The sequence below is a fragment of the Sceloporus occidentalis genome, unplaced genomic scaffold, assembly GCF_023333645.1.
Source record: "Sceloporus occidentalis isolate IW3139 unplaced genomic scaffold, rSceOcc1.0.p SCAF_3, whole genome shotgun sequence".
NCBI lineage: Eukaryota > Metazoa > Chordata > Lepidosauria > Squamata > Phrynosomatidae > Sceloporus > Sceloporus occidentalis.
In genome coordinates, this window is record NW_028316983.1 from 243062777 (window position 1) to 243075784 (window position 13008).

General features: G+C 40.7%; 1 protein-coding gene across 2 annotated transcripts in view; it reads left to right on the plus strand.

Annotated features, from left to right (window-relative positions):
• The first annotated feature begins 1073 nt into the window (after nucleotides 1-1073).
• The window catches only part of DENND3 (DENN domain containing 3), a 45448-nt gene continuing 33513 nt past the window's right edge, over nucleotides 1074-13008 (plus strand). Inside the window, exons 1-4 of one of the 2 annotated variants that reach the window (XM_089518044.1) lie at nucleotides 1074-1307; nucleotides 7236-7435; nucleotides 9356-9471; nucleotides 10161-10297. In XM_089518044.1, the coding sequence (XP_089374170.1) occupies nucleotides 1168-1307; nucleotides 7236-7435; nucleotides 9356-9471; nucleotides 10161-10297 (593 nt within the window). In that variant the 5' untranslated portion in view covers nucleotides 1074-1167. Of the gene's footprint in view, nucleotides 1308-7155; nucleotides 7436-9355; nucleotides 9472-10160; nucleotides 10298-13008 lie in introns of both variants that reach the window. The other variant, XM_089518043.1, reaches the window with a different exon arrangement.

A 13008-nucleotide genomic window follows, 5' to 3' on the forward strand; every position in this document is an offset into this window, starting at 1 on the left:
GCCAGCGCCGCGCTGATTGGATCACACTCCTCTTAGCCCCGCCTCCAGAGGAGCCACGGCCAATGGAAGCCTCGCGGAGGCGGGAGTGTCACTCTAGCTGCCATGCCTCCATGCTAATGAATTCTGGGAGTTGTAGTTTGGGGAGTGGTTTAGTTTTCCCTGACAGAGAGCTCTGGACTGGCGGGGCCCCTTCTTCAGGCCAAACTACAAATCCCAGAATCCCATAGATATGGAGCTGTGGAACAGTGTGAAGTGGTGTCAAACTGTTTTTATTTTCTGCAATGTGACAGCAGCCCCCAAGTGTAGCATTTTAATAGCCATACCATATATATATATATATATATATATATATCTTAAAAGTATGGACATTAAAATGCCACTCTTGCTGCTGTTACATTGCAGAAAATAAAAATAATATATATATATATATGTGTGTGTGTGTATGATACAGGAGACTCAATTATCTATCTATCTATATGCATGCAAACAAGCTGGCAAACAAACTGGAAACTATATATATATATATATATATATATATATGAATCTCACTCTCTCCAAGCTCTCCCTGTAAACAAGATGGAGACTCATCTATCTATTAATATACAGCACACACACACACACATATATATGTATATGAATCTTCAAGCTCTCTGCAAAGAAGCTGGAGACTCATCTATCAATTTATCAATATACAATATATATTTATACACACAAGCAAGCTGGAAACTCATTCTCCTGCCTGCCTCCCTTCATCCATCCCCAAGCCCTCTCTGGATACAAACTGGGGAGAGGGAACTGTGTCCTTCCTTGGCACAATAAGGCTGCCTTAGTCTTAGGGACTGGCTGGGAGGGGGGGGCTTGCCCCAAAGTGGTATGAAACCGCTTCATTCCCTGCAGTGTGGCCTTAAGCTGGCTGCCCCCCATCAATCAGCCCCAGTCCCATGGCCTCCTCCTCTGAGTCTTGGAGAGAGGGAGTTTCCCATGGAGAGGCTCCTCCCTGGTTGGGTTGAGCCTTGAGAGAGAGAGAGAGAGAGAGAGAGAGGTGATTGTTTCTCTCTTTCTCCAGGGGAACCTCAGCTGCCTCCATCCTCTCTTTCTCCTTCTTTCTCTTTCTCTCTCTCTCCTTCTTTCTCTTCTTTCCTTTGGCTCTCCAGGGGTGATGATGGCATGGGCTGGAGGAGGAGGAGGGCTCCTTGCCTGAGGTCCCTGGCTGGGGCTTTGCCATGGGAGAGCTGCTGCCTTCTGCTGTGCTGGAGCTCTGTGTCTTGGTCGGAGTCCCCAGAGGAAAAGCCAGGGAAGGCTGCCAGGTAAACAGGGGAGGGGGCTCAGGGCTGGGGGCTGGCAAAGCTGCATCTGTCCCTGACTGCAGGCAAGGGACTGGGAGAAGCTGGGACAGAGGGAAAGAAGTGCAGCCCTTCCTCCCCAATTTCCATGTTCCCTTGAACCCAGGTTGCCACATGTCTCTGCTCCCTGACTGCAGACAAGCTCTTGATGGGACAGACTAGCATTTCACACTGATGATGAGAAGGAAAACCAGATCAGGAGAAGGTTTCATGGATTACAGGGAGTTTAGGAAGAGCCTTTCTGTCTGACTGCTTGGTTTTCGCAGGGGATGTCAGCAACTGCAGGTAAACTGGGAAAAGTTGCTGGAGGTGGGTGAGACTCACATATGTATATATATTATATACATTACATCTTAGAAATATGTATGTCAAAATGCTCCAGCAACTTTTCCCAGTTTACCTGCAGTTCATCTACTTTTTCCATTATCTGTTTAATCCAGGTTGCCACATTTCTCTGCTTTCTAACTGCAAACATGTTCTTGATGGAACAGACCAGGATTTCAGGCTGAGGATCAGAAGGAAAACCAGACTTCCTTGTACAATAAAAGGCATTGTGAATTGTAGGGAGCTTAGAAAGATCTCATAATAATAATAATAATAATAATAATAACAACAACAACAACAACTTTTATTTATATGCCACTTTCCCCGCAGGATCGAGGCAGCTTACAACATTGAGAAAAACACAGTATAAAATGCAACATACAGTTAAAATACACCCCATTAATTCCTTCCCCCCCATCTATACTATAATAAAATATCATTAAACAATCAAAAAATTAAAAAAATTAAGAATGAAAAGAATCTTTCCTGTCATTACTAGGTTTTTTGGGCCAGGCTAGGATTGTAAGTAACTGCAGGTAAATTGGGAAACATTGGTAAAGGGAAGGAATTGAACCACTGCCCCCCTATTTTCCATTTCTAGTCTTTCTTTTTTAAAAGAAAATATATTTATTAAACATTTATGAACATGAACATATGAACATAAACACACAGATCTTGCACACTTACAAAGCCACATATTCCCATACTATACCACACTTTGACATATTCCTATATCTAAACATACATACGTATCTCAGTCAATCTTCCAATCATATCTTCCTATCTTCCTCCCATAAATCTTCTCCCCTTTTGATTTTCCACAATCCATTTCCTTCTTCCTACCTCTCCCAAATTAACCTCTCCACTTTCCTTCTCAGATTTTAGATATGGATTTTTTTATATGTGCACACTCTTATTTGCCCTTTTAAACTGATGTGGGTTTTAACCAATGCGTTTCAACTGATCTTGTTGTTTGTTAATTGTTGTCCTCTGCCGCGATCCCTGGGGAAAGGTGGGTAAGAAATAATAATAATAATAATAATAATAATAATAATAATAATAATATACTCCTACCTCTTCCTCTAATCTCTCTCTACACTCCTTCTTTCGCTCAGCCCTCTGTATCTATGAATTTTTTATCCATGGATTCAAACATCCATTGTTTGAAAATATTTTTAAAATGTGCACATTTCAAAAAGCAAACCTTGCTTTTGACATTTTGTGTAAGGAATACCATTTTACTCTCCCATTGTATTTAATGGGACTTGAGCAGCCACGGGTTTTGGTATCCACTGGGTTCCTGGTACCAAAACCCGGTGGATACCAAGGGCTAACTGTACTCTCTTCCTACCGTTTTCTGTCTTCTGTTTAACCCAGGTTGCCACATTTCTCTGTTGACTAACATGCAAACATGTTCTTGATGGGTCAAACCAGTATTTCATGCTGAGGATGAGGAGGAAGAGCCAGTCCAGTGGAAAGATCTTTTCTATCTTACTAATTAGTTGACTTCCTCCTTTGGCTTTGTTTAGAAAGTTCAGCCTGAAGAAGGCTGGGAAGTGTTTCAAAGGTTTATTGCCTTTTGCAAGACCACTGTTCTGGCAGAAAACAGAAAACTTCTTCCTTGATTGTAAAGAAGTTGTGAAATGGCAAGGTGCCACTTTGCTGTGAACTGGCACATCAGCAGCTTGCAGTGGCTTAATCATCAAGTTTCCATAAAGCTGATTTTCCCTGTTGACTAGATTAAGGTACCTTTATATGTATGGCCCCTTAAAAAATCTCTTAAAGGTTCAAGTAAGAAGGTTGACTTGTAGAATTGCTCTCTTTCTCTTAAACTGGTCAGGTCATTTTATAGTCCCTGTGTAAAGCTGCAGCTTCTTTGCAGAGTTTTCATAGTGAATTGGGCCTGCAGCAGAAATTGCAGTGACTATTTCATTATTTTTAAAGTTGGCGATTGGGGCAGTTTATTTTGATACTGGCAATGTGACAGACCCTCAAGTTGACAACGTGACATGCCTTGAAGCTGCGGGGGGTCACTCTGATGGCCAGGGACTGTGCCCTTCATTTCCCACGGAAAGTACAGTGCTCCCTCCACATTCGCTGGAGTTAGCGGCACAGGACCTCTGCAAATGTGGAAAACCTGCAAATTAAAAAAAAAACACTATGCTTTTTACCTAAGAGAATGCCTCTTTAGGAATCTCCAGGTCCTCCAGTGAAACCCTGGAGATTATCAGATGAGGGATGAAACATCCTTGTCCCATCCTTCCCCCATACTCATAGCGTGATCACTGAGACATCTGGACATTATACCGTCCAGAGAGCAGAATTGACTACGATCGTGTTAAAGGCTTTCAAACAATGTTGCACAGATCCCGTCATTGTCCCATAATTGAAGCAGCATTGCCGGGCATTTTGCATTAACGGGAGTTCGTGTTAATGCAATGCCACTTCAATGATGGGACAATAGTGCTGCAATCTGAAAGCCTGTGATCGCCGTCAAAGATGGGATAAGGACAGGGGAGCGATCCCGTCCTTATCTCGTCTCCATGTGATAATATCCTCGGTGATCAACATCTGCTAGAAGTTGACTATCATGCTGAAGGACCTACCAATGCCTAGAGAAGTGTTTTCTCTAGGAATGTCTAGGTTCTCCAGCACAACTCCATGGTCAACGTCTGGCAGAGATGTGCGGGAGACCTAGGGACTCTTAGAGAGAACATATTAATCAAAATTGCAAAGAATCACATCCACAAAAGTCAAAGCCACAAATGTGAAGGGCCAACTGTACTTACTCTTGAGAAAAGTAGCAAGTATCAGGATTAGTGATTTGCTTTTTAAAACACCTTGCTATCTGACACCAGCGCAGCACCCTTTCGTATCTTGATCATTCTCAAAATGTCAAAAATGTCAATATTTCTTCATAGCACCAGTTGGCAGCATTTCTCTGCAGTTCCTCACCAGTATGACCATTCCTTGGGAACCACCGCATACACTCCAGACATTTTCTTTCCTGCAATAGGAAAAAATGTTTCTTGCTGTTAAGAATGGGCTGAATATTTGCCTTTCAATTTTTTCTCTTCAAGTATTCTTGAACTTGTAGTGTTAAGGCACAAGTGTTATATTCACTCAGCCTGTGTCATAATGGTCCATGAAAGGGTTTCCAGATATTACACAAATCATTACTGAGAATGGTTGTGGTTCCTATCACACACTCCCATTTTTGTGATACTAATGCATATGTTCAATGTGCTCAGCCCCACCTGCCTTTTCCTTGGGTATTTTCATGCTTACTAAAGCCATAGAAATTTCTACTATTGTGGATCAAGGCATACTGGAATTATTTTACACAGACACTTATTACTCATCAAGCTTTGCATAAAACTGAAGAAGGAAACCTCTTCGAAACAAGATAAAAATGTTGCATGTTTTGGGAAACGGCTATCAAATATTTAGTAGTTTCAAGATATCTTGATGTAGTTTCCAGTGTAGTTATCAAGAACCCCTTTGTCTCAGTTAAATTGCATTTCTATTTATTTTCTATCTCTCATAAGAAAAATCTTGTAAGATCTCTTTAGGGGACACTTTATCAGTTAGTTATTTATCAGAATATTTATTCCTCTTTATTAAGTATATTTTAAGAAGTATTTGCAGGAAAAAAACTTCTGAAAAATGCATGGACTTTGTCTTGTTTTCTGGAAGGAACATAAGAAGGTGGCCTTCTGGATTACATCAAATCCTAGCTTTCTTTTCACATAGTGTTCAGCCAAGATGTTCAAGATGTCCACACTTTGGTTGCTAGTCTCTCCTTTCATTGCTTTTCAATAACTGAAGTTCAACGTCATGTAAGCTCTGAATGTGGATAGTCCCTTTGCTTTCTAATAGCTAATTATCATTGATCCCCCTATTCTTTATGAATTTATCCAATGCCCTTTCATAGTCACCAAAAGTTGTAAAGTCCACCACATCTTGTGGCAACCCCCCCAAAGTTAGTTGTATGAAAAAGAGCTTTTGTTCTGGGATTTAAAAAGTCAAACCACATCCAGTTCGATTTGAGACAAACACACAGTGATTATCACTAGACAAATGTCTTGATTGTCACATCTGTACATCCAACATGCGTCTATCGTTCGCATAAAAAATCTTGCATTATTTCATTTCCCCCCATTTATAGTGAAATCAGTGTAAAGCAAATTAACATTAAGCCATTATTTTCTCTGTTCAGTTGCTAGTTTGTCACAGAAACATCTACTTGTGTCAGTGTACTAACACAAGCTGTCCACTAACATTTAGCACTGATTTTTGTTTTGATACTTTCAAGAACTGGACATTGCAGGTGCACCTCCAAATCATTTTTTGGATTGTTGTTGTAGCAGACATGAATGCATACAATTGTAGGGACTGCTGTGTCTTTCATTGTTGAAATTAATAATAATAATAATCTAAAGGTGCCCTGGATCTGGGATCTATTCATAGCTGGATGTTCTGATACAAAGAAAAATATTTTTTTACACTTCCTTATTCAGGGTTAATTTTTGTTCACATATGAGTGTCCACATTGATAACTGAAATTACAAACTATTTTGTTCCTTGAGGGTAAAATTCTTGTGGCCCCATTTTCTGTCTGCTTTCTTTTTCTTACATAAGTTGTGAATTCTGGCTTTTATTATAAAGAGGGAGAGCAAGGTCAGTAGTTGAGCAACAGGAAGAACATCCTTTTGCCTTTAAACAGAGAGCTGCTAAAGCGTTTTCAGCATGATCTAATCCCAAATGAGGAATTCCTCATACAGGAACAATTCTATCTAGTGTCCTTCCTACCATGATGGGAAGCCCTGTTTCCAATTTGTCATTCTTCAGTTTTGGTTTAATTTGGCTCATCTCCATCCAGTTGCACACCACTGTATTCAGATTTATCAGTAAACCCTAAGACTGAGTGTATGAATTGGCTAGAAAGGGCAGAATTCAGTGTCATTAATACATCAATGGTGAAATACTCTGCATATCTAAAGAAGCTTTTATCACCTATGGCAGAATAATGAATGGATAGAGTTTATCAAATACTGTGGAATAAATGTTCTAATGTTTTGTTTTGAAGAGACCGAGAGCCTCTACATTTTGACCAATGTTTTCCAGCAGGCAGTGTGGAGTTCTGGGCTAGGAGACATACAGCTGATCATCATATGTTTGTTTACTTGGAAATAAATTGGTCCATTGGGATTTATAGCTAGTTAGATGTGCAAAGAATTCAAATGTGAACTTTTTGTTCATTTCTCCAAAAATAAAAGAAGATAACATGCATAACTACGATCAACAGAAATGTAGTTGTCAATATTAAACAATGTTGTTAACTTTGCAAAGTTAAAATGTGGTTTTGATAGTGGTCAGTTTTTGGAACCAACATGACAAATGGCTGCAGAATAAAAATATATCAGTGTTGGATTTTGAGCTGCCCCTTGGGAACAAACTAAAATTAAATTATTTCAATTGTTCCTAGGCTTTTCAGAAGAAAGATGTGAAAAGCATTCCTTCATTTGAACCCGAGATCCTTTCTGTTTTTGTACCTCCATTTATCAGCAAGCAGGAACTGCAAACAACACATATAAATACTAATGCATTCAATAAAACAAAACGCCGCTCCTTTCGGAAAAAGAAAGAGAAATTTAAGATTGAAAACACGAGAACTCAGAATGGAGCCCAGAAAGTTCCTGAGACTGAAGACATTACTGTTCCTAAAGATGTTGACCTTAATGGATTACCACAACTTTGCTTCCCAGGTATTGTGTGTCCCTTCGTCTTAGGTAACTGATAGAAATTATACTGATGCAGTAGTACAGCAGATGTTATGTCCTGCTAGATAAGTGAAGAAGGGTCTTTTAAGGGGATGCGTGTATTGTATATTTAGGAGATTATCGCACTTTAAAGTGACTATTAAAGCTACAGAATAGTGCCTTTGGAATACGTATTGCACAATATTGTGTCCATCTTGTCGTTGCTTTGCTATCAGGCATTGATAAAGGGTCCCTTTTCATTGATGGGGAAAGCCTGTCAATAAGTTCTCAATTGCGCAGTAGTCCCATTAGTCCACAGGTGCAAAAGGTTCCTTCTTTGGCAGTTCCGATATTGGTAGTCGTGTAGTGTCACTGTCTCTTCCTCTCCCCCGTCTGCTCTCCCCTGCTATTCACAAGCAATCTGATTTCCTTTCCTTTTTTCTATTTTGTTTTTTTTTAAACTTAAAGCGTACAGTGTGCCCACGTCATATGTGGGCGCATTATACACTGCTTTCAGCATACGCTGCTTTCAGTATACGCTGAAAGCATCGCCGGAAGAAGTGGTGGCGTGAGCTGGAAGAAATAATGGTGCACGCGCCTGTGGTGCACCACTGCCGCCCCGCGCTGCCCCGCGCACGAACTCGAGCATACGTGCTTTTTCTTTTAGGCGGGGGGGGGGGGTCTGGAACGGATCCCTCGTGTAAAGGAAGCGTACACTGTATTAGCATAACTCCAGAACTGCATTAAAAATTAAAATAAAATAAAATCCTGAAAGGCACGCTGGGTAGGGCATAAGGCAGGGAGCCAGGGTTAAGGAAGACTGTGGAAGAGAGCGCAAGGCAGGAATTGTTGTATTTGCACTATTGTGGAGACATGTGATAATGGCTGCTTCCAAACTGGTATGTTCCTGTTTTCTTTAACTAATGTGAATGGAGAGAATGGAGTTTGTATAATAATATCCTTATTCTCAATGTTTTTATCCTGTTTTAAATAGTAATGCTTTAATAGGATAGGATTAATTTTTTTAAAACACCACTTCATTCATTTTTTTTTAACTTGTACTTTTTTCCTTTTCTGTAAACCATCTTGGGTCACTGGTTGACAATAAAATACCATATATACTCGACTATACATCAACCTCATGTATAAGTCGAGGGCATGTTTTGGTGCCAAAATTATGGATTTTGATATGGCTTGTGGGTAAGTTGAGGATAAAACTTAGAGGCATGTAACAAAGATGTAAAGGATGACATTTACAGTTTTCATACGGAAATATCGTACTCAGATCCTTCTAAGCCCAATTCCTCTTGGCACTCCATTGAGGGGAAGCACCACAGAGGTGCCACCACCCAAGCATTCAAAAAGGCCAGAAGCAGCATCATGGGGAAAGATTAGAGGAGGTTGGTGCTTCTTTTGGGTGCTCCCAGGATGAACTAAGCTCTTATCTTTATCCACTCTACGCAGAGAATGGGAAGAGTATAATGTAAAATACAGTACTTACATTGACCCATGGATAAGTCGACCCAGCTTTTTTGGGGTCAATTTTTGGACAAATATTTCTAGACTTTTACATGAGTATGTACAGTAAGACAGAGTCTCATTTTATTCACTTTTGCTTTAAGATGGGTTCTCTCCCAAACCTCTGAAGGCTAGTTGAAATGATTATCCATCTGACTGTCTCTTTTTCTTAAGGTGGAGAAGCAGGCACTCTCTCTACTCATGGCATCACATTGCTAGCATCTCAGAGTTCAGACAAAAAAATGCTGTTCATATATTAGTGGTATTCGGTTTAAATTCAATTTAAATCTGTTTGTCAGCTTTTAAAAAATATTTTTTGAGGGCTGTTCATTTGCTTCAGTGATTGTTTTTTGGAATGCTTCCAGCTTTTTACTAGTGGTGTGTTCAATATGTTTGTCTTGTTTGCAGGAGGATTTTACATAACGGGTGAATCAAGGGACGACCAATTCCATTTTCTTGTTTTTACTGATGTCTGCGGTAACAGAACTTATGGTGTAGTTGCACAGTATTACCAGCCTATGCAAGTATGTTTATTCTGCCACTACATTCCTAACAAAACAGTTCTAAATGTTGAGTTGTTTAAGCAAAACATAAATTTGTAAAATTGTTTACTTCTGATATTTTTTGTTGCTGTTAAATATAGTTCAGGGTATACCACTCTGAAGAATATAGTTCACAAACATGCATTGGAATCTCAGAAATATTCTGACAAGTACACCGTCATGTCTGGTTACTGGTGCTTAATATGACAACATAGTTTGTTTGAGTTGAATTTTGAAAGTAGAAAATGGGAATTTGTGAGATGCTGGAAACGTTGCTGTAGTTACTGGATGACTGATGACTTTATCTAAGGCCCTATACAGACAGGCCAAAATAAAGCTGCTTCAGGTCACTTTGGAGGTATGGTGTTTCAATGATGCATGCATCCTAAGAGTCTGGAAGCTGCACCAAAGCTGCACTCCATTCCTTAAGACTGGAGTGTGGCTTTTGTGTGGCTTCTGGACTCTTAGGACACATGTATCATTTAAACAGCATACTTGCAAAGTGACTCGAAGCAGCTTTATTTTGGCCTGTCTGTATCAGGCCTAAAATTGACTTGAACATTTCTTAAATGCAAATTTTATTCCCTCTAATCTGTAAATATGTATGATTTTTAGATTAACACAACTGAGAATTATTGCCAAACAACCAAAATAACATAGATTTCTTTTAGGATGGACACATCTCAAATGGGCAGGTTCATTGGGAAACTGTACAGGCATCTAGAGTGGCTCCATATTTTTTACCATTTGCGATTTGTGTCATATCAAGATATCCATACTTTAATTCGCTGAAAGACTGCCTTTCTTGGTAAGGACTATTATTTATGCTACATATACTGCTGCTTTGTGTGCTTGTAGTTGTGATTTTCATTTTAATATTTATGAACTCTCAGCAGATCTTAGTGACAAGTTAAAAGGGAAGAAGGAAGGGAGAGAGATAAAGAATGGGGCAGCACCTGTAAGACTAACTAATGTTTATTTTTGCATGAACTTTTGTACATATCAGTCCACTTCTTCAGATGCAATACAGAGTGATATCCATATCATATTTACAGAGTTGTGGTTGTGGGATGGAATGCAATCCAGAAAGGTTCCAGAGAGAAGCAAATCATGACCCTTAAATTTCAAAGACTGGAGAGGTGATACTGGTCTTTCAGATCTTTCTAGAGGTCAGTTAGTATTGATGTATGAAAGCAATAAATCCAATTTCCAAAAATCAGTTTCCTTGAGTTCAGAACTCTCTCTGAGAAAATTCTTTTTGTTATATAGGCAGTAGTGAAGAGTCTTGTATTAATATATGAAGCCATTGTCTTTTTGATACCTCTGCTAATGCACTGGAATTTGTGAATGTTATTGGATTCAGCAGTTTGTCTTTCTGATCTGGCTTCGTAAGTTTTTTGCTCAAGGACTATGGTCTATAAATCTTTTACTGTATGTCTAGGAGGGCTGAAATAGTCTGCAAGTATTTTTTGGGTGCTGCCATTTGTATACATTAATCCTCTTTTGTGTAGAGACTATCCTGTTTGTCCAATGTAGAATGTAGAGGGGCATTGTTTGCATAGGATGGCATATATCATATAGGAGGAAGAGCAAATAAATACATCTCTGCTGTTGTGGGTGATGGTATTGGACGGTGTAATATCACTCCTAGAGTAGATGTGGGGCAGAGTTGGCATTAGGGTTTGTGTCAGGGTCTTGTCCCTGTATTACCATCCATTTTATGTATCCTACTATGTGTCCATGTTATGTCCCCTCATCTCTTTTTGTGAAAACTAGTGACAATTGTTGGAAGCAGTGGTAGCAAACTAAGGCGCGTTACAGACCGCTGGATTGGGTGGTGAGATCTGTCACCCGGTCCTGAATGGGGTCACGCTCCCCCTGAAGGACTCGGTGCGCAGCTTGGGAGTACTCCTTGATTCGTCGCTCCAGCTGACTTCTCAGGTGGATGCGACGGTCAGGAGTGCTTGTTATCAGCTTCGGCTGATACGCCAGCTGCGTCCCTACCTGGACCGAAAGAACCTTGAGTCTGTTGTACATGCTTTGGTAACCTCTCGATTAGATTTCTGCAATGCGCTCTACATGGGGCAACCCTTGTACCAAACCCGGAAGCTGCAATTGGTTCAGAACATGGCAGCCAGACTGGTCGCTGGTAGCTCCAGGTCGGACCATATAACACCTATTTTAAAAGATCTTCATTGGCTGCCTATTTGCTTCCGAGCTCAATACAAGGTGTTGGTTTTGACCTATAAAGCCCTAAATGGCTTGGGCCCAGGGTACTTGGAGGACCGCCTCTCCCCACATAATCCGCCTCGCACGCTCAGAACTTCCGGGACCAAATTGTTGGAGGTCCCTAGGTCCAACTTGATGCGGACCTCACAGAGGGCTTTTACTATTGCTGCCCCTTCTCTTTGGAATAAGCTCCCTGCAGAGCTTCGCTCCGCCGCCTCATTAGCTGTCTTTAAGACACAGCTGAAAACATATCTATTCCGGCTGGCCTTCCCACCTTAGACTGTCTGTTTTTTTCCTGCTCTCCTTTTCCCTTTTGACCCCGGACCATTGTAAATTCCTTCTCTTTTCTTCTTGCCCCTGACATGTATATTTTATCGTCTTCCTGTTCTGTTTTTGTACTAATGTTTTTAACTGTTATATTGTATTTTTTAACTTGTATTGGCATGTTTTAATATTTTTGTAAGCCGCCCTGATCATACCTATGGAAGGGCGGGGTAGAAATAAAATTTATTATTATTTTATTATTATTGCGGCGGTCTGCTGCCGCCGCTGGTTGCTGCGTCCAGGAACTGCAGCAGCCAAACGGCGCGGTTCCCGGACGCAGCAAAGAAGGAGCGTGAAAATCACGCTCCTTCTTGCAGCCTGGAAGAGACACCGCAAGGCGCTAGTTGCGCACTCGCGGCATCACTTCTGCTGCGTGACGTGTGGACACAGAGCGTCCGTTACGTCAAAATGGTGGCGGCTGTGTGGAACGGCCGCCGCCATTTGTTACGGACTCAGTCCGTGCTAGGGTTAGGGGCGTCTGGAAGAGACGCCCCTTTCTAACCCTAGCACGGACTGAGTCCATCCTAGGGTGCCCGTTTGTAACGGGCCATTGTAATGCAATCGGCCCTCCTTATCCATGGATTTTTTAATCCACGGATTCAAGCATCCACAGTTTGAAAATATTCAAAAAAGTATAAATTCCAAATAGCAAACTTTGATTTTGCTATTTTATATAAGAGCATCGTTTTGCTATGTCAGTGTATTTAACAGGACTTGAGCATCCATGGATTTTGTTATCCACAGGAGTCCTGGAACCAAGCCCCAGCGGATACCAAAGGCCCATTGTACTCTGATAATACTGCAGTAGTTTGGTGAATTCTTCCTGCTTTCAGATCTGTTTGTAACAGGGAATGAATTCTTTATAAGCAGTTTTTCAGTTCACTGGAACTGTTAATGCAGAGTGGGCAGCCATGTATAATTTCTGAGTAGTCCTTCAAAGCACGGAGGAAGATAACTGTTAAACTG